The sequence below is a fragment of the Psittacula echo genome (assembly GCF_963264785.1).
Source record: "Psittacula echo genome assembly, chromosome: 1".
Lineage (NCBI taxonomy): Eukaryota > Metazoa > Chordata > Aves > Psittaciformes > Psittacidae > Psittacula > Psittacula echo.
In genome coordinates this window covers 52,371,115-52,391,668 of record NC_137735.1, presented here as the reverse complement: position 1 = coordinate 52,391,668, position 20,554 = coordinate 52,371,115, and the positions used below count along the sequence as shown (strand labels likewise).

General features: G+C 39.7%; 1 protein-coding gene across 2 annotated transcripts in view; it reads left to right on the top strand.

Annotated features, from left to right (window-relative positions):
• The window catches only part of UNC5C (unc-5 netrin receptor C), a gene marked incomplete at both ends in the record, with an annotated part of 250,220 nt that overhangs the window by 165,416 nt on the left and 64,250 nt on the right, over positions 1-20,554 (top strand). For both annotated transcript variants that reach the window (XM_080614327.1, XM_080614326.1), the window contains one exon: positions 15,746-15,889. In XM_080614327.1, coding sequence (XP_080470453.1) covers positions 15,746-15,889 — 144 coding nt within the window. The remainder of the gene's footprint in view (positions 1-15,745; positions 15,890-20,554) is intronic.

Below are 20,554 nucleotides of genomic sequence, written 5' to 3'. Positions count from 1 at the left end.
AAAGAGGACTAAAATACAGGTGTGATGCTAGCGCTACATCATCTTGGGATTGTAAATGATGCATGAAAGAGAGAAATAGGTTTTGATTTACAAAAGATTACGTGTTCATGGACTTTGAGCCTGTGCTCAGGGATGAAATCTATGTATAGATGATTAACTCTTATGAGGCAAATTTGTTTCTGTCATTGATAAAACCAGAGACAACAGCACAGCAATAGCCATGGCACCAGAGAATGCAGTGAGAGTGCAGCAAGCTCTCATTGAAAAGAACTTCTAGATAGAAATGTTAAATATATTAAGAAGGTTATTTTTTAAGATAGGAAAAGAAATATTCATGTATTTTTCCTACTTTTATGTTTTTTTCTTTGTAACAGAGAGAATATACAAAATAAGAGTTATATGCAATTTGCACTGTGAGGTATTTTTAAACAGTAGGTAAAGCATTGCTGCAAAGAACATGCATGGGGACTCTGTGGGAGCTGTTGCCTTCTGGTTGGAGAGGATGAGAATAGTAATAGTGACAGTGTGTTCTAGCACCACTTCATTTAATTAAATTAGCCTGAAGAGAGAGCCTTGCAAAAGAAAATTGCAATGGTTGAGTTTGAGAAGCCAGAAGCTTTACACAGAAGATCATTGTGTTCTGTTTCTTAATCCTCAGACTCACTGGAATTTTTCATCTTTACGAAAAAAAACTAAGCATTTTCATAAGGAAGTCAGATGCTTTGAAAACCTTTAGTGCACATCATTGACTCTTTCATTCCCTATATATGTGAAGTCAGGGCAGGGCATGGTCATTTTTATGTTTTTGTGGAATATTTTCCCATTAATGTGGAAAAATGTATGTAAAGAATAAGAACACTGGTTTTAAAAAACAAAGGTGAAAGTTGTTTTGAGGGAACACGTTTGATTTTATGGCTGACTGTCATAGAAGATAACAGCAACAAAAGTAAAAGGAACCCTGCAGAATTGATTCTTTTGGGGGCAAGAAAATTCCATTGTCATAAGGCAGGAAGTTCAGTAGCATCAATAATTATTAGAGCAATTTGTTCACATTTTCTAAATTACTGTACTTCTGAAAATGACTATGGCAAAAGAAGTTACTTTGTCCGCTTTTTATGGAGACGTATTTTCAGACACACATACCCCAGTCCTGCAGTGGGGGGTGACTTGCAGATGCATACAAAATCAGTGTCCTGCACCCTTTTCATTTGTCCAGAGGGATTAAATGCTAAATCAAACCCCACATCCTGTGATGTACAATAGAGAAAAATCAGGACTACAGGGACCTTGTTTTTGTCTTTCCAATTTGGATATGCATTCTAATAGTTTCTCCATGACTGCTAAGGTGAAATGATCTATAAAACCCTCTTGCCCTATGCAATGCCAATGACATATTCTTCTTCTCTCTCCTTCAAGCAAGGAGAAAACAACATTTGGGACTCTTCTAAGTGCTAATTAAATAGACATATTGGGCAATTCAGCTGGCATTATTGTTTGCCTACACTTTCTGTCTTCTTTTGCTAGATGCACAGGGAGAAGAGGGCACAGGGAATTTGCTGATGACCTCCTCTGTGTTCCCAAATAGAAACAAGATGGAATAAGGACTCTTGAGCCTGGCCTGAGGCCCCAGTTAATGCAAAATGAACAGGCTTATGTGTGCAATCTGAGAAGAAAGGCATGCTGAGGGAGGCTCACTTAAGGAGCAGGTGAAGTTGCCAATCCTTTTTCCCATGTCCTGCCTTCAGAGGCATGCTCTTAGAAAACCTAACGTCCCCCAAGACCATCCATGGTGCCACCCAGACTTCCACAAGGATGGTGGCTCCAGGGACTTTCCTTTCAGCTGTTCAACTTTCTGCCTACCCACAAATCAATGAAAATGGCAAAATTAGAATCTGACTCAGAATGAGATTTTTGTCTGATTAAGAGTGTTTATCAAACTATACTGGGGTGGATGAATGTGCTCTTCTTTTCAGACAGAAATCTTAGATTTATTTGTTTCAGTTTCTTTACATAGCCACTGCTTTGATTCCTGTTCTTGCCTCCTACCATTACCTTTCCTCATGAACAAAGTATTTTTGGATGACTTACAGATTTGATGAAAGGAGACTGAGCTTTTGACATAGGATCGGCATTGATCTGGCAAATAGAAGGCTGTTACCTTAAGCAATGGGTTTGGCAGCCTGTCGAGGGAGTAGGTACCCAGCTAGCTAAGCCTTTAATAGATCACCCTCTCAACAGAAAGATCAAAGATTGATGTCTGCCCTTTTGCCTTTAAAACAGCTCTTACAAAAGCTGCAGCCAAGACAACAGTGGGGAAACCTTCACAGTGACTGTTTCTGCTCTTCTGGTACCACGTATAGAGTTAGGAAAATCACTTTTAACACATAATGGTATGCCGCTTTATCTTCCTCTCTGTGTCTACATCCCATGATAGCCATTTATTTTGGTGTTTGTGACACCAGAGTTTAGAAGGCTGCATTGCCCTCATGACAAAAGCCATATCAACTTGTTTGAAAGTTGTTTAAGCTGGGACTTTTGATTATATAGCTAAGTTCACTGTACGGCCACTCATTTCGGGAAGTTGTGCTCATTTGTCTTACTATGTTCTATAAAGAAGAAAAGCTATTGTTTCTAAGTATAGCACTTTTTTGAGTACCAGTGTTGAACGACCTAATTTGGGACCCCAAATACAAAATTCAAGTGTCCCCCACCACCATGTAAGCACAGCTCAGAGAGAGGACTGTGGAGGGGTAATGTTTTACTTGTTTTCTCTGAGCCACAGATCTTCCTCTCCTTACTGCTGTTTTCCTTCTCTGCCCATCTTCCTTCTTTAATGTCTTTTTGCTTCTTGACGTGCTGTAGCTTCCTAATTCTCAGTATTATTTTTCAAGAGTCCAAAAGATAAGGAAAAAAAGCTATTTTTCTGAGCAAATATGGCCAGTATCCCTGTTAACTTCAGTAAGGAGACGACAAGTGATGCTGAATGCTGCAGTTATACTTAGCCTGCAACATTTTGACTCTCTGGGGTAGAATACCTTAGAGTTACGTTAGTAAGGGTAGCCACATATCATAAATAAGGACTGTTTTCATTCCACTGTTGTCAGAAGTCATTCTATTTTCTGTTTATCATTGGATCAAATCCATTACAAACATCAAGCAACCCAATTCAAAATAATTATTTCTCAGCAGCATGTTCCAGTTTTTAGCTCTGTTTCTTCAGTACTTTGCCCTAATCCAACTCATTTCAAGAAAACTTAAAAATGGGTCTGTGTATCTCTTCTCAAATGCTTCTATTAATAGTTTTGAGATGTGGGTTAGAATCGATACTGCAGTCCAGTTTCTTTAGTAATTTGAAGTATGTCCCATCTTTGAAAGGATGGTGTGAGCAAAACATGTTTGTATGTATGATCTGAAAGGCTGCAGCTGGTACAGAAAGGAGCAGACAACTCTATTTCTCCAAAGAACCAGAATTCTCTGGGGAAATACAGGCTGTTTTCTTACATAAAAGTATATGAAAGAACCCACACTTTTTTTCCTATTTTTTCCTGGTTTTGCAGCCATTTTTGAAGTTACTCAGACAGTCTCTTCTCTGCTTATCACTCCCCGTGGCCTGGCGGGCAGCTGTTCTAGACATCCTCTTCCCTAGGACAGCTTCCTAGGCATCTAGCGTGCCCATCACGACTCTCTTCTTGCAGTTTGTGTCTTCAAAATCAGCTCCTGAGGACATGATCCCCAGCACACCCAGATCAAGGGAATACCTGACAGCAAAGCTGCTGCAGATGTTTCTTGGAAGCAGACAAAGTTTCCACTTTTATCTTGAGTAATTAGTATATTTTTATAGGGAAAAAGCTGTTTTGGAAGTTTCAGAAGAAACAAAGAGGCAGAGAATCAAAAATTTCTGGTATGTAACTTCAAAATGGTGGTTAGTTTTGTTGATGTGAGTGGAGAAATCACTGAGGTCAGTCCTGACCTAAAGAAAAGAAATAATCTTTTTGTATACAGCATAAGAACACTGGGTCAGATACTTACTTCCAGAGGGGAAATCTGCTTACAGGCAACACAAAACCACCCCCGAAACCCAGGGAGATTATCTTTTTGTATAGAAGACTGCAAAAGACTTTGGAGTTTTTTGAGTTTTACTACTGAGTATAGTATGCACTTATAATACACGTACTAACATATCATTAATTCCTTATTTAATCAAACTGTTGTATGTGAGGGGTTTGTCCCATTAAGTCTTTGTGGAAGGCACTTCTAGCTCTTAGACCTAGACACCTTCTTTACATGTTCACAGTCATTGACAGCTGCCAGTTCTTCTAATGCCCCAGTTACCAGCAGCTCTTTGCCTTGCAGGGATTCATGCCCAGCTGCCTTTATAGACAGCAGCCTCACAAACCCTCTGCCCTCATGCTGCTAAACTGACCAAGGTGGGCTCTTCCAGCCTTAGCACTTGCTCTGTCCTTCAGGGTTTCAGGGGTGCCAACAGAGGGGCCCAGAGGGAGGTATTCTTCCTGCAAGTTAATCCTGCTCAAGCTCTTCCTCTGAGTAATGACGTGGCTATGGGAAGAGTCATTTGCCTATTCCAAATTTTGTGTATATTCACCATGTATCTCTGTGCAAATCACTCAATATCTCTGTTATTTACCTCTGCAAAGTGCTTTGGGACCAAAAGATAAAAGCTTTAGGATATTTATTAATTTCTTATTGCAGCTTTAACTTCCTATCTGCAGCTGTTCGCCTCATTGTCCTGAAGGTTTCCTGTGGGCTTCTAGAAAAACAAATCTGAGACAGGAAATAACATTATTTAAAATAATAAGAGGAGGCATATGGATGCTTAGTGAACTCATCTGAATCATTTGAGGATACCCTTCTGAATATTTCCAGCCTTTACCTTATCTCTCTCCAAGTTTTTCCTTCATTAAACCCTTTGTTACACATTCGTAATCCCATTAATTCCCCAAAAGACATCTTCAGATATTAGTCCACCCACCACAGCTTCAGATTAACCATGTCTCTGCACCACAGTGCAAAGTGCTTTTTCCATCTATGTCCTCTGGCTCTTTTGAAGCCAAACGCTCTTCATGTGGGATCTGGAGTCCCTGTAGTGAGGGTGGTCTGGTGCCTGAAAAGCTAATAAATGTTAACTTGGTTTGGAAGTGAGTCCCAAAGGTTAGTCTCCATCCTGCATCTGCTAGTCTAAATGGAAAACAACTGTTTTTTGGATACAGGAACAGCGGAAAAGAAGAGCAGAGGTAAGGTCTTGTTCTGCTGTCAAAGTGCTGCAGTTGGTAGCACCCCAGCAGTGCAAGTGCCCTTGCACTTGCATCCTATAAATGTAGGTTTTTTTCAGTTACTTAAATATGAGAATGAGTAGGATTTATAGGTCTGTAGTTTGTTTGCAAAAATCCCTGAAAATATTCAGAGAAGTAGAAGTTAAAAACTTTACCTTACTTTTTCTTCAGTGAGAACAAGTTATAGGCTGATGCAGCCAGTGGAAATGTGGCTAATGCTGTTTAGAGACATTGGGGTCTTGACAGCACAAGACAGTTAAGTGTTATTGTCTTGAGTCCCTTGATGTCTGTGTAAGCTCATATCTCAATCACCTGTGTAGTATCTTCTACGTTTTTCCCCATATCTCCTTAGACAGTGGAATAATTGAATAATTCTCCGAAGAAGAATTCCTATAGCTTAAAACTACATTGGAGAAATACTTTTTTTTTTTTTTTTCCCTTAAAAAAAATATAAAGCCATTTGTATGGAACAACGGCTGCACATAGATTAGATTTAGTCAGGCTTTTTTCACTGCGCAGGTAGGGTACCAAATCATCGCTGATGTGTAAGGGAAAGAGAGGTAGCTGTCACATGCAGCTCTGACCCATACAGGATCTGATTTTGTGCTGCCTTTGTGGGTTCACTGCCTGTATTCATTTTGTCATTCCCATGCATTCCTGATTTGTACATAAATGAGCAGCATGATATGGTAGGTACCAGCAGGACTGCCATTCATCTGCAAGGTTATGTACAGCTCTTTCTCATCAGGTTTTGATGGGATGCCTTTCACAATTCCTCATAACTTCTCATCCCTCATCCATCTTCATATTTTGATTGTGAGAGCAGAAAAGAAGTCTTTTGTCAGACTCTTGTGTCTCTCTTCTTTCCCCTGAATACTGATCTTTAAGCTCTCGCAATGCCTTCTATTGTTTGCTCCCAGGTTTTGATTTGAGAGAGGATCTTGGTTAGTTGATTGCTGCTTTTGGCTTCCCAGTGACTTGTATAATGGTGTTTCTGTAACGAGTGCTGACACTGCACCTGGCTCGGTTGCCATGCCCTCTTCTGAAGAGGAGTAAGGATTGCCAAGCCTGAAGAATAATGATGCCTAGAGGTGGATCAGGCTTGCTTTGGGGCTTAGTTTTAATCATTTTGTTCTTCAGCTAAGATGGAAACCAGTACTGGAATTCAGTCAAAGTGGGTACCCAGGAAAAACAAAAATAATAATAAAAAGTAGAGGCAGACAGAACTACAGGGATACTGTTGATGGCATTTACTTAACATAATGAGAAAGATCTTTTTACATGCCCCAGTCACATGGATTTGCAGAGCAACTTGCTCACATCCCTGGTGCCTCACTGTAGCTGACGGGGATCATGAGCTGTGCTGTATCCAGAAACATGTGGACACCAAATTACTTCTGTGACCCCCAGGCTGCCTTTTCACATGCCTTCCTGCAATGATTCTTTTATTCACTACACACTAAGAAAAATCTCATAGTGTTCAGGATCTGATGTTTTCACTGCTGCCCTGGCAATAGTCCTGAAAACATGCTGAATGAGGGAGCAGACAGTAAATTCCCAGAGCTTCATCTCTGTTTGGAGAAAGTCACTTCACTTGACAGCACACTGGACAAAGCTCTTTTGAAAGCAGCTGCTTGCCTTTTTCTGGTTTTCTTTTTAAGATACCTAAGGCGGCTGTGAAATGCCATCTCTAGCATGCTGAACAACAACAACAGCAAAAAACGGTGGGGCTTTTACACTTCTCCCGCAACCTGCTGTTCTGAACTGAAAAATAGGAAAACAGCTGCTGAGGAAGGCTCCCGAGTGACCCCTTGTGTCACATTGCGACTGTCCTCGTTCCCACCAAAGAACTGTGATCGCGTCAGCTTCACAGAAGTAAGGCATTTTCACATTGTCTCTGCTTCCCAGAACCATACAGAATGGGTGCGGTATATAAGTACACGTGCAGATACATGTTTTTTATATATATATACACACACACATGTTTATGTCAGTAAGTCAAGAACATAAAGGACTTGGTGTTTATTTTTATATAAAAATTCACAAACCCATCTATTGTTCATTTCCCTGCCTCCTCCCCTTCCCCTCCAAAACTGGAACGTAAACACACTGTTCAAAATTCAGATGCTCTCAGTTGGCTTCCCAGACATTTTAAGATCAATAGATATTTTTTTTCTCATGATTTTCATGTCTTCTTCTAGTGAAGTGCTAAACAACCATTATTTCTTTTTGCCTGCACATTGAGATTCATCTGTAGGATCTAAACTGCCTCAAAAGTGCTTCAATTTTGCATGAGCACTAAGCTGGGGACTGGGAAGCATTACCCACTGCTGAAGGCCCAGATCATTAGAAAGTGCATGTAAATCCTCTGAACCAGAAATAAACAGTGCACTGATTTTCTTTGTGAAGTCTCAACTGCAGCTTGAAGTAAAACTTGAACCATGGGCATGTTTTATTCTTGGCCCTTGAAAAAAAAACCCACAAACAAAACCAACATCTTTTCTTGGCTGCACGTGCCTCAACCAAAAGAAAGGAAGATTGGGCTGTGACTCAAAAGCTGGAGCTGCTAAGAGCTCTTATTCATGTTTTGCTATGAAGATGATCTCTCTTCGTCCTGATTCATGTAAGTAGCACCAGCTTGGCGTATAACTCCTCGGGTACCACCACTCAGGATTGCTTAGTGTTGGGATGGCTTGGGTCAAGATGTGGCAACTCACATTTGTTTCTGCCCCCAGACCTCAGCTGATGTGGGTACAGAAATGATGACACCTGTGGTTGAACGCAAATACATGCTCTTGATGAGGTTTTCTTTAGAGTTCTGCTGTACTGCAGCATGATTATTACTATTGTACCAGGAAAACTGAAAAAAGAAAGCAGTGACAATAGGCACACGTTGTTACATGTGGAAGAGAACAAAGCGTTTTGGAACAATTTGTGCATATTAGCAAAAAAATGCCATCAGCCAGAAAATACCTTCCATTCACAAAACACAACAAAACAAAACAAAAAAAAAAAAACAGAAAGGAGGTGTTTTTCCTTTGTCTCTGAACTGTTTATAGGCTGAGAACAAGCAACTCAATGCTGTTCTAAGTGAGGTATTAAACAGTAATAGTTCAAGGGTGATGTAAAGCTGCCTAGCTTGACTGGAGGAGGTGATAGCAGAGGGGCTATTTTACCTTCCCACAAGGCTGTACTGCCCACCTCCACCATGCTGGCAGGGACCAGGGCATGTGGTTTGTTTTCCACCAGCATGCAAGATCTGTGCATCTTATGCAGCTTGGTCCTTCAGGTGTTAATGGGGAAAGAACAAAAAGGACTTGTTTTTCATTAAAAGAAAATAAAATGCAAACAGAATGCATGTTCTTTAATTCCAGTTCAAAGTAAAATCCCTCTGAAGACAGCCCTTTGTAATTTTTGTGTAAGTCAGTTAAAAATAGTAGGGGAGCTGGGATTTTAGCTTAGCTCACTGCTATTAGCTTGTAATTGGATACCATAGCTAACTAATGCAAACCAGTGTGGGCTTGACATCAGTTTTAATGCAGACTTGACTTTATTAGGCTGTTGCCTTCATCTGTATTAATTTGAGTTAAGAATGTGTCTATTTCCTAAAGAGAAAATTATGAAGACAGCAGAAATAGCTGGAAGCCTTTAATTTAAATACGTAAGCTAATGTTTGTGAAAACTTTTTTGTGATCTTCCTGCAATCATTTCATGTCACCAGCCAGCCACAATTTACCGAAAAGCAGTATTGAGGCAAAACCAGGTGCATGCAATCACAGCGTGAGGGATTACTGGGTGATAAAGCTGTTTGCTCTTTTAAACTACTTCTAGATATCTATCTATCTATCTATCTATCTATCTTTTGTTAAGATTACAGATACTCTGTATAGAAAATAAGCTATAGGCAAAGTGTGCCGTTATGCAATCATCTCTGTCCCATTAAGATGCACAGAGTACATTTTTCTCAGCAAGAACTTCAATATTTGAAGCTGTTCTTCTTGTGCATAGCCTATTTATTCATTTTTTAAACACCAGATTCCATAGCTTAAGTACTCTGATATATTTGAGTGGAATAACTCTCTGACTGTGAGGGATACATCTCTGCAAGAGGGTAAATAAATTCCAATTCCAACATAGCACTGATTTTATTTTTACCTCTGTATAAAAGTCATTTCACCAAATAAAGTGATCAGCTTTCTGCTACAGAGACAGGTTGTTTATAGCACCCATGATGAGCGATTAAATAAAATGGACAGGTTATTCTGGACTGTCAGTAAGCAGAAAGATCGTAATTCTTGACTTTGGTCACTTAAGTTTTACTATCAGAGAACAATCTAATGTCAAAGGACTGCATAATAAGAAAGCAATCTGTTTACTTTTCATTAAGTCTGTTTACAGTCATACCACTTTGGAGTATGGTCTTGGCCACTTTCAGGAAGCAAAAAATATGATGCTGATTTAAGGATTTTTGGATGAAGCTCTGTATGAAATGTAAGACAGATGGGGACTATGAGAACTGAAAATGCTTTCATCCTTTTTGCCAAATACTATGGAGATAACTCAGGCCCTCCTGAAATTACTGTGAAACTCCAGTTTTCTTTTCTTGGTATCAGGATTCTCCTTCCACTCTCATCTTCATTTAAAAATATGTATACTTATGTCATTCAAACCTGTCCTGACTGAGCAACATTCATAAAGTGTTTCTTCACTACACTCTCCTAATAGCGAGGAAAAGAAACTGTGGGTCAGAAACATGGACTTTCAGACTGGCACTGATTTCTTTTAGGACTAAGCAAGCCACCATATTTTTCTCAATGTCCGAGTTGAAGATCTGAATAGGGATGCACTGTGGTTTTCTAAGTTACATGCTGTATAATTTGATTATAGAATCAATTCTATAATCAGCATGAGTTGAATGGACACACAGAGGAATCCCCGTCCCCCAGAGCTGTTTTGCTGCTGACTCCCCAAAGCCTCTTTTACCTCATCAAGAAACACCATCCCTACCCTCTTTGTCTCCACTGCGCTGCAGGAAGGGAGGTTTGGGGTGCATGTGGCGGGTGTAGTCTGTGCCTGTCTTAAGCAGAGAAGGAGCCAACAACACTGAATATCAGGTTTGGGAAGGTGCTCTGGGTACTGATTTCAAGAAACTGAACTTGTAAAGGGTTGCAAGTTATCTGCGTGAAAATGGGCTGTATCTCCATACTTATTTACAGTGGCTGCAATATACCTGCAATCTATATGCATGTATTACAGTAATGTCTTTTTCCAGACCAGTAGGTCATAAAGTTCCGTCTCCTTGAGAAATGTGTTCTATGGCATATGTGATTACTAATTAATGAAACACCTTTTGGGCAAATGAAACCACAAAGGCACAGAAATTGTTTGAACTTCTGCTTACAGAGAAAATAAGCAAATTATCCATGCAGTTTCTTAGAGTTTGTAAGCACAGTTTAGTCTTGCAACTAAATAGCTCCTGTTTAGTGTTGTGCCAGAGGGTCAAACACATGCCAATATAATACTTCCACAAAAGTTGCTCTATCAAAATCCTGAGGAATATTTTCACACATGTGGGGTATTAATATCAAACGGTGAACATTTACGGCAGCCATAACACATCAAAATAATTGACAGGGTGATGCCCAAGTGAGGTGTAGCTACTAACTCTGTGACCTAGACTGACTCTAGGCTGGATAGTTGCGTTTGATTAATTGATAATAATCTTCTGTTTTCAGATGTTTGCTGTGATCATCTATTGTCTTGCGTAGTCACATACGGTTGCAGAACGTTGTAAGGCATTTTTGTTTCCCTCTAGAAAGAAATGTCTGATTGGCAAATCTGCTCCTATTAAAATCATTGGGAAATTTGCCAGTTACTTTGAAGGATGCAATGTGGAATCCATGAGTTATTACTGCAGTAACTAATAATCTACCATAATATCAGACAATTACAGTACATTTGCATACATTAAAAAAAGATAACATTTCTGCCTCTGAAGACCAGATAATCTACCTTACAATTTGTATAGCCAGCTAAGTTAAGCACTTGGGGACCGTGTGAATGAAGTGTGTCTTTGCTTGATTATGTTTCTAGGATACAGCTTATAATAAAAGACCATGTATATAAGGCACAATTCCCCCTTCACACTTCCTTTTGCTCCAGGAGGGGTAGTAATTTTATTTTGATATATACCATCAGCCAGTGCCTCTCCCCAGTGTTTGTTTGGCTGCACACACTAGCAGTAGGCAGACTGAACAAGGCTCCCTCTGCCTCTCTCTCTCCCCCCATTAATCCTTCATTAATGTGCAAATACAGAAATACGTAAAGTTCTGGTTCCTTCATACTCCTTTGCAGAGCCCAAGTAGTATTAGTCCCAGAGATAAATTTATTTTATTGAAATGAGTGATTGTATATGCTGTGCTACTAAATATGCAAAATTTGTCATTTATGGAGAACTTATTTAATTCATGGGACTGGGACATAACTGCAGGCTGATTACTCCAAATGTCTTGAGTCTTCTTGTGAGCTTTTCTCCGTCCTCAACTGGACAGAAAACTATTAGGGGCAAAAAGGTATCTTAAACTGGTTGTCATGGTTTAACCCCAGCTAGCAACTAAGCCCCATGCAGCCACTTGCTCAGTCCCCTGTGTGGGATGGGGGAGAGAATACTCATGGATTGAGATAAAGACAGTGTAAGAGGTAAAGCAAAAGCCACACACACAAGCAAAGCACAGCAAGGAATTCATTCACCACTTCCATGGACAGGCAGGTGTTCAGTCATCTCCAGGAAAGTAGAGATCCATCACATGTAACTTGTACTTGGGAAGACAAAACATCATAACTCCAAATATACCCCCACTTCCTTCTTCCCCCAGATTTATATACTGAGCATGACGTCATATGGTTTGGAATATCCCTTTGGCCAGCTCTTTATGTACTTATACCCATTAGAAAGGACCTATCAAGCATTCTAGTTGCCACTGTGTTTGTTATTGCATTGCTTAGAAACAGGAAAATGCTGACTTCTGGTGGATTGTGCCACCATCTATGTGATTGTATAAATTCTGAAAATATGCAGCTTACTCAGGTGTTGTAAGAAAACATTTGTGCTGTATGTCTTCACCAGTTGGATAGCTTAGCCGTATGAGGAATTAGATTGAAAAATTCAGTCTATTTCTAACAAAGAATGAGGAGATATTCTCTGTGAGAAGGTGACAATTCGTTACTTTGCTCTGTGGCAAAGTAGAATTGGCCAAAACCAGCTAGGCTATATGCTCTGTAAATTACTGCTAATCTCTTAATCTGTTTTGTTTTACATATATTTAAGCAAAATATAGGGACTCATTTTATAAAGTGACTTCTAATTTTTCACTCAGAGGTTGCAGACTCACGTGTATTCAAACAGTTCGATAAACAGTTGCCTGAACTAGAGGCACAGCATATCACATTGTTTGGAAATATTGAGACATGGGTTGTTCGGGTTTTTTTTTCTTTTTAATGACTCCAGTTACTGTTCTTTGATGTAAAAGCAGAAGCAGCTTTGACAAGGATAAGACGAAGATCTCTGTTTTTGTATGAGGGTTGTCCTGCATTTGATGCCCACCTGAGGTAGATAAGCGATACAGTCTTGAATGAAAGCACAGAGATTGTACCAGCTCCCCTGTGAAATCTGACGCACAGTAAGTAGTGTGTCAGCTAGTAACAAGGCAGTTGCTGTCTGAGGTATCTCAGCAAACAGTGTTTTCTGTAATCTAACCTAGAAAGGGTTTTTCTGTTAGGGGTTATATTGAAGTGTGGTATCAGAAGGAGTTGGTACAAGAAGGGAACACATCCCTTTGAGCTTACCCCAGAGCCTGAAGCTGAGTGCATTGCAGCTGATGAGAGGTTTCTCCTAAATCAGTATGGCTGCTTGTGCAATGAGGTGGCAGTGGCAGTGCTGGGAAGGAATGGTTCATGGCATCAACAACTGGTTTGATACTTTTTGAACTCAAGGAAAAAATGTTTACATTGGAGACAAAGACACAATATTTTTTGCTTGTAAACAGAGGGGACATCTATTTGGTGTGTAAAGATGGTGTGCATCTCTTTGGTCATAGTACAACTATTGATATTACTCAAAGATCAAAGGCCAAATTACTTTGAATAAACTGAAACCTATCAGTACTTCACAGCTGTCCCAGAACACATTACCTAGAGCAGCTTGTTACTTTGGATTAGAAAGTATCTCAGGAAGTCAGAGATAAAAAGTTCTGCTGGTGCAATGAGAACTACTTATCGTATGGTTTTGTATCTTCATCAGACTATCAGAAAACGGTGTTTGTGTCCTGAATGTTAAGACTATTTCATAATCCTTCTTAACTGGTACTGTTATTATGAGCCTGCTTGCTTTAGCCCTCAGGTAACAAAGTTCACTGCTCCACCAAGCTCTGTCATAATCAGCCTTATTATAAAAACATAATATCGTAACCTTCAAGGGCTCCCTGGGCTAGTGCTATAAAAACTGGGAGTGAGCTGAAGTAATCTTTAGGCTAGCAGCAGTTGTAATGGGAAAATACAACTATTTTTATGCATGTAATGTACATCCTCCCTTCCCACCCTCTTCATGCTCTTCTCAACAGGACAAAAGCTATCCCTCAGACCCCTTTTGGAGCTAAATTTGCTCATCAAAGCAGAACAAGTTTGTAGCACAGTGTTCACTGCATATCAAATGCCCGTGCACCACTTTGATTTCCATTTTTTGGAGTGGAATGCAGTTGCCATATTATGAGTATTCCATTTCAAGGAGGAAAGCTATTAAGTTTTTCCCCCAAAGTAGCTGATTATTCAATGGCAAAAGATGTCAAAGATAATGAAGTGAAAAGGGAGCTAGGCTATGATAGTCTATAGCAGGAAAATGCATCTCATTAGAAGGCATTCCCACCAGAGAAGTCTATGGTATTACGTGCATTAATTCCTTTCTGCTGTTGTTAACCAAGTTTTGGATGCAAACAGCGTGCTGCCTCAGTGACTGTGCACAATTGTGTACAAACAGTAATTAATCGTTGGCTCCCTGAATGGAGCCTCTGTGAGGCTGAAGCAAATCAAAGCGCTGGCCTGGTTTCCAGCACTTGAGGAACATGCCATGCTGTACAATTGGGAACATTCATGTTATGAATATCACCTTGTAAGCTGTGTAGCAGGAGGCTGAGGGTAGCTGGTCTCCACGGGCTGAAGTCAGCGCTCAACAGAAGGACCTGCCCTTTGGTGTTTGGTGATGGGGACAAACTGTGCATGCTGTGGTCCAAGGATCTTTCAGCTGGGTTTCCTGGCTGTTCTGGAAGGAAAAAAGAAATCAGCCTCACTACACAAAATATTTGTATGTGGATTTATATATTCAAGGCTTTTTGCAAGAGAGTGTTTTTGAAATGGCAATGGTGCTTTCTGCTGTCAGACACAGTAGAAGTTTACTGATACTTTGGCATTGGCAACAAAGACCAAATACGCTGACAAGGATGTAAGCACGCTCTCTTACCCCTGCCCAGAATCTTGGCTGGAATTAAGAGCATTTGGAATGAGCAGTGCATTTTGAGGCAGAGAAAGGAGTAGTGTCAGTATGAAATACAGTCGTTGCCTTTAGAGTATCAACACATTACCAATGATCCTTGCAGTGGTGTCTGAGGCACCACAATATTTCCTTGTACTTAGAAGATGCAAAACAGCTTCCCAACAGAGAGCACAGTGTGGGATATATGGGCAAAGATTGGTCTGCTTGGAAGGATAGTGAGTGGGTCACTGTCATCATTGGTGCAACTATGGGTTTGGGGAGGGGTTGTGCTGAGATGCGTTACGGAGGGCAGGGCCAGGGAGACTGTCAGGCACTGTATTATAAAATCACCTGAAAAATACCACACTGTTTGCAGTATATATGACGATAATAGTCCCCAAACTGCAGTTTGCAATAACTGTACTGCAGCCCATGTCCTCGTCCTTACAGAGTATTGGGACGTTTTCTGCAATGGTAAAATCCATTTTCCTGGGCAGTTCAGTGTCCGAGTGAACAGGACTTCTTCCTGTGCTATATCTGTCTAGGAAAAGGAGATGAAATACCAGAGGGTTATGGAAGTCATATAAATTGAACTAAAAGTGGGCTGGATTGTTGCTTCCTGTAAATTGTCCCAGGGACTTGGTACAATTTATATCAGCTGAGGTGCTGTTCCTCTTATTTAACATACACACAGTATGAAATAAAAGTAAAAATCACACTGATCAGTTATTCATTCGCCCACTTCTGTTATGCAGATAAAGTAGTGGGTTTTTTCCTTCACATCCTTATCACAGTCTGCGTTGCTGAATAGATTTTGGTAGAGAGCTATAAGGTCTCACAACAACTTTGCAAGCAGGCTTGTGTACCTACTCTTTTTTCTTTCTATCCTTTCTAAGCCTAATATTGACCAGCATTGCTTGCACCCTGACAGGTCTGATTGTCCGAGAGGTCAGCATTGAGATTTCCCGCCAGCAAGTGGAGGAGCTGTTTGGGCCCGAAGATTACTGGTGCCAGTGCGTTGCCTGGAGCTCTGCAGGCACCACCAAGAGCCGGAAAGCCTACGTCCGCATTGCATGTGAGTGTCTTTGCTCTGTGTGTTGAGTTGATGATGTTTGGGTGAGGACAAGGGGAGTCTCCCTTTGGGAGAGAGATTTTATTTCCAACCAGTTAGGCTTTGTATTTTCTGCAGTTACGGATGCGTACTAGACTTTCAGTTAAGGATTTCAGTTTATACTGTTCTTAAGAGCAAAATCTCATTCTTCTCCTTTGTGCGTGGGGGAAGCATCAAACCCACTGTTTTTTGAGTACAGCAGCTATATTTCTCAAGAAAAATGTCTGAAGCCAGTTAATAGGAATATTACCAAAGTAAGCTATAAAATGAGGTGACAGCTGTTCCTTTCATGGAGTCACAGAATGTCTGAGGTTGGAAGGCACTTCTGGAGGTCATCTGGTCCAAAACCCTGCTCAAATAAGTTCACCTGGAGCCAGTTGGCCAGGACTTATCCCAGGCAGCTTTTTAATATTTCCAAGGGAGGAGACCCCACCACCTCTCTGGGCAACCTATATTAATGCTTGGTCACCCTCACAGTGAAAAAGTGGAACTGGACGCAGCACTCCAGGCATGAATTCCTCAGTGCTGAGCACAGGGGAAGGTTCCCCTTCGTCGACCTGCTGGCAATACTTTTCTCTAATGCAGCCCAGGATACCATTAGCCTTATTTACCACAAGGGCCCATTGCTGACTCTTGGTCAACTTGGTGTCCATCAGGAGCCCCAGGTCCTTTTCTGCAAATAAAATATGTATCTCTGCATCCATATAATAAAGTTGCTGTTCCTTAACAAAGAAAGAAGTGTCTGTTTAGCATATCATGTAATCAGATTGGTAGTACAAGTTTGAAAGTGGTCATCTCAGCCTTAATAATTCATCATTGTTACTCATGACTACTAACCTCGGTATTTATTTTGAACCATTCCCAGCTTAGACCCCAAGAACACAAGGCAACCAGTTCCTTGAAAACAGATCTTCATCTGACTGTACAAATATTTAATGTTCGTTAATTTTCAAAGAGATGCTTTTCTTTGTAATAGAGTAGTTACACTGGGGACTCCCATTTCTGTTTCACATGATGAAATCCTGCTTTGTACGATGGGAAAAAAATATATCATCTGGAATTATATCTCTTCCGCTGTTTTCCCCTCAGCAAAAGCACAATTTGTGAGAAAAGGTCATTGGAAGCTGGGTTTGCAGCATATTTATATATCCTGCACTTTTGTGTCTAACAATTTATAATGAGATAGGAGAGTTCTTCTATGATTCTATGTTTCCACAATTCTATGATTCCAGCCAAATAAAGCTTCTCACAGACATGTTAGAGGGAGGACTCTCTGTCATTTAAAACTCTCAGTTGAGAGCTTGGTTTTCCTTTTGTTCTTGATAAAGTATTATCTTATTAAATCTTTGAAGAGGAGTTACCTTCTATGTAAACATCCGGATACAAATCTCAAAGGTTCAATTTAAATACTCATTTTTGAATGTTTTTGGTCTGAGTAGTTGACTGGAAATAGAGGACCTGTACTTTTGAGTACAGAATTAACCTCATTAAGGGAAGTTGAAATTATTGTACAGACTGTCTTTCTGCAAAGTTAGAAATGCCATTACATATGTGCACAGTGCTTTCCCATGGCAGGAAACTTTTCAAGACTTGGAGGATTTTCTTTTTCTGTACTGAAACAAAAAAGCGCTATTTCATTTTTCTTCTAAGCAGGTTTTTTAGATTATGACTCCTAAGTTAACTCATTAAGTCAATTTTCATGTCCTGCCAGTTAGCCCTTGACAGATGATCATGAAATTAACCCAGTTTAGGCAGTCCGAGTATATTTCACTTGATGGTTAAGTGACTTTTGTGTACTGCCATACCTATGCACTTAATTTCTATATAACACATAATCACTGTATGTGTATGCAAGTTATTTTATATCAATTGGCATTTCTTCCCAGGTGTCCAAATTTCTGTTGAAGGCACTCAAAATATAATTTGTTTCTTTTACTAAGCATGTCTTGGAGAGAGAGGAACAATGAATTCAGTGATTTTTCTAGAGTCTTGGTGGGCCTTTTTAGAACAGTCAAATTAAATAAATTCCAAGGAGTTTCATGTGCCTGTAACTCAAATGTGACTTTGTGTTTAACGAAAGTTTTTTTTACCTGTTGTTCGTCACTTTGGGGTTCTAGGGCAGCTGTGGGGCAAGCAAATCACTTAGACTCCTTGGGATTAAGGTCTGAAGGCCTTCAAATTGCAGATTTTCAAACATCAGCAAAAGAACACTCTCTGCAAAATTGTCCATTTCCAATTTCACAGATTTCTATAAATTTCTCAGGTAACTCAGGATGGTTTTTTCAGGGGCTCAGACATACAATGTGGAGTATACGTCTTATTTTGTGATGTTATTTTGTCCACAAGATCACTGTTTTAAACTGTGATAGAATCATAGAATATTTAGGGTTGGAAAGGACCTTAAGATTGATATACCGAGACTCGTCTATATTCACAGCCTTGACTTCAGAGGACTGGATATGAATTGGCAATATAATAGTTGTTTCCTAATAAACTTTAAGCCCAGCTGGTAAGTCTTCTTATGTTTATACAATGTGCCATTCTGGGATGCAAGGTAGGGTCCATGCAGTATTTATTAATCCAGAAAATCAAGGATGTCCAAAATTGAAAAGGGACAGAACAGTCCACCTCTCCAGCTCTGTCTGCAGTTATAGTTGCATATTTGACATAGTACTCACTTTTAACTGGTACAAAAAGTAAGCACTGACACCTTTGGGAAAGGTAAGGGGTAAATTGAGCATATAAAGTGCTCTGCTTAAGTTACATTATTATGTATCTTAATACCCGTACCTGGTGATTCCATTTCTACAAGTGCAAACTGTATCATAATTAGCCATACAGTAAGAAAAGCTTCTCTCCTTTCCTTCTCTTTCTTCTCCTTGTCTTCTTCCTCCTTCTCCTCTTTCTCCTTCCTTTCTCCTTCTACTCTTTCTCTTTTTTCTCTCTTATGACCATTAGTCTTAATTCTGGAATTCTTTGTCCTCTCAAGGGCTGGAGCTGCACTCCATTAAAACAAACAAACAAAAAAAATAGCATGCAACATCTCTGTTCACTGAGCGTGTAATAGAATTAAGTGAAAAGTAATTTGAAAGTGTGAAGAATGTGCATCCTGGAAAAGCGGCTTGTATTTGTTTAATGCAGGGTCAGGCATGTGTCAGAAAGTACATAACAACCCAGTCAATGAATGTTCTCTGTGAAAATCAATTGCAACATCACTCTGGCCAAGAGCTTCAGTTATTCAGGAAGGGAGTAATCTATAAATATGGAGTGAAGATGCTGCTGGTTTTTAAAGGCTGCCCATGTTAGCAATATAAACAGGAAAAGAGTATGAGTCTAAAGACAACATCCTGGCTTCTCTTAAGTGTTCAGGGAATTTAATGACATCTCACCGTTGCACTTCTGGACCATGAGTATGCTAGGAAATCACTCCCTTCTGTGCAGGCTGTTTCTGAAAAGGAGCTTTTTTTTTCTCCTATTTCGTGGAATTCAGCTTCCTGAGGCATTGGTCTCCCCATGAGAACAGAGCTGAGCATTTTGTCCTCTTAAACTAGCAGATTTGTTGTGATTAATTTTGACTTTGCCATTCTAGAGATCTCAGTAAGCAACAAAGTAGGGATGCCAAATGTATATCTTGGTGGAGCTGGAAAGATACAGTAATTTTTCTGAGATATTTGCCTATGAAAGTGCTAAAACACATTTCCTATTTATTCACACATTTTTATTTATTCTAGGCACATCCTATCAAGAGCACTAGAGTCACTAATATGTTTCGATACAGTTTTTTCTGTTACTTTTGTGTAGTACAGAAGGAGGAAGCAGGGAGATTGGGAGTAGTTTTACCTTTGGCTGAAAAAAAACAAGCCCAATACAAAGTTTTAGTGTGAATTTCATGTAACAAGACTGATGTCATTAAGCAGATAAAACCTAACAGGGCAAAATTCCTGTTAAAAGGATGAATGAGGTCTAAGCCTGTGTAACCAAGAGTAGAGTTAAACTCGCTGGAAAATACATCTGATAAAGACTAAACAATAGCTGCAGCATTTGACCTAATTTTAGATCAGATAATAAAAGGGTGGCTAAGACAAATTGCTTTGAGCCCATGTGCATAGAGCAACCTCACTTTTCATTTGCTCCAGTTTAGTGCTGCTGTAGCTTCACTGACTTCATGATGTTAACCCATGCTGTCCTTGAGAAACTCTAGTAAGAATATAAACCTTAAATCTGCTGCCAGGATTTGGATTTGTTGAAAGCAAAAAGAAAGCATCTTTTTCTGTGATTTCTGTTACCTGGTCTTTCAGGGTGTAATGAATGTGGATAGTCTCTTCTTTTCCTTTGTTCATTATATTAAAATATGAATTTTAAATAAAACATTTTTAAAGGCCCTGATGTAGTAAAGAATTGTGCTTAATCTTTTGTATAATTTGATCCTGGTTTCCTATGTACTTATCTAAAAGCCTTTTTTCCCCCAGACATTTTTTCAAAGGCATGTAGCTAATATATGCATGTCAGATAGTGTATACTGATAAGATAAATGCAGTTCAGAAAAGTAGACTATTTCATCTGATGACTTATCTCCACTTAAAAGGTATGCAGTCACACAAAGAAACAGATACAAAAAAAATCACAGAT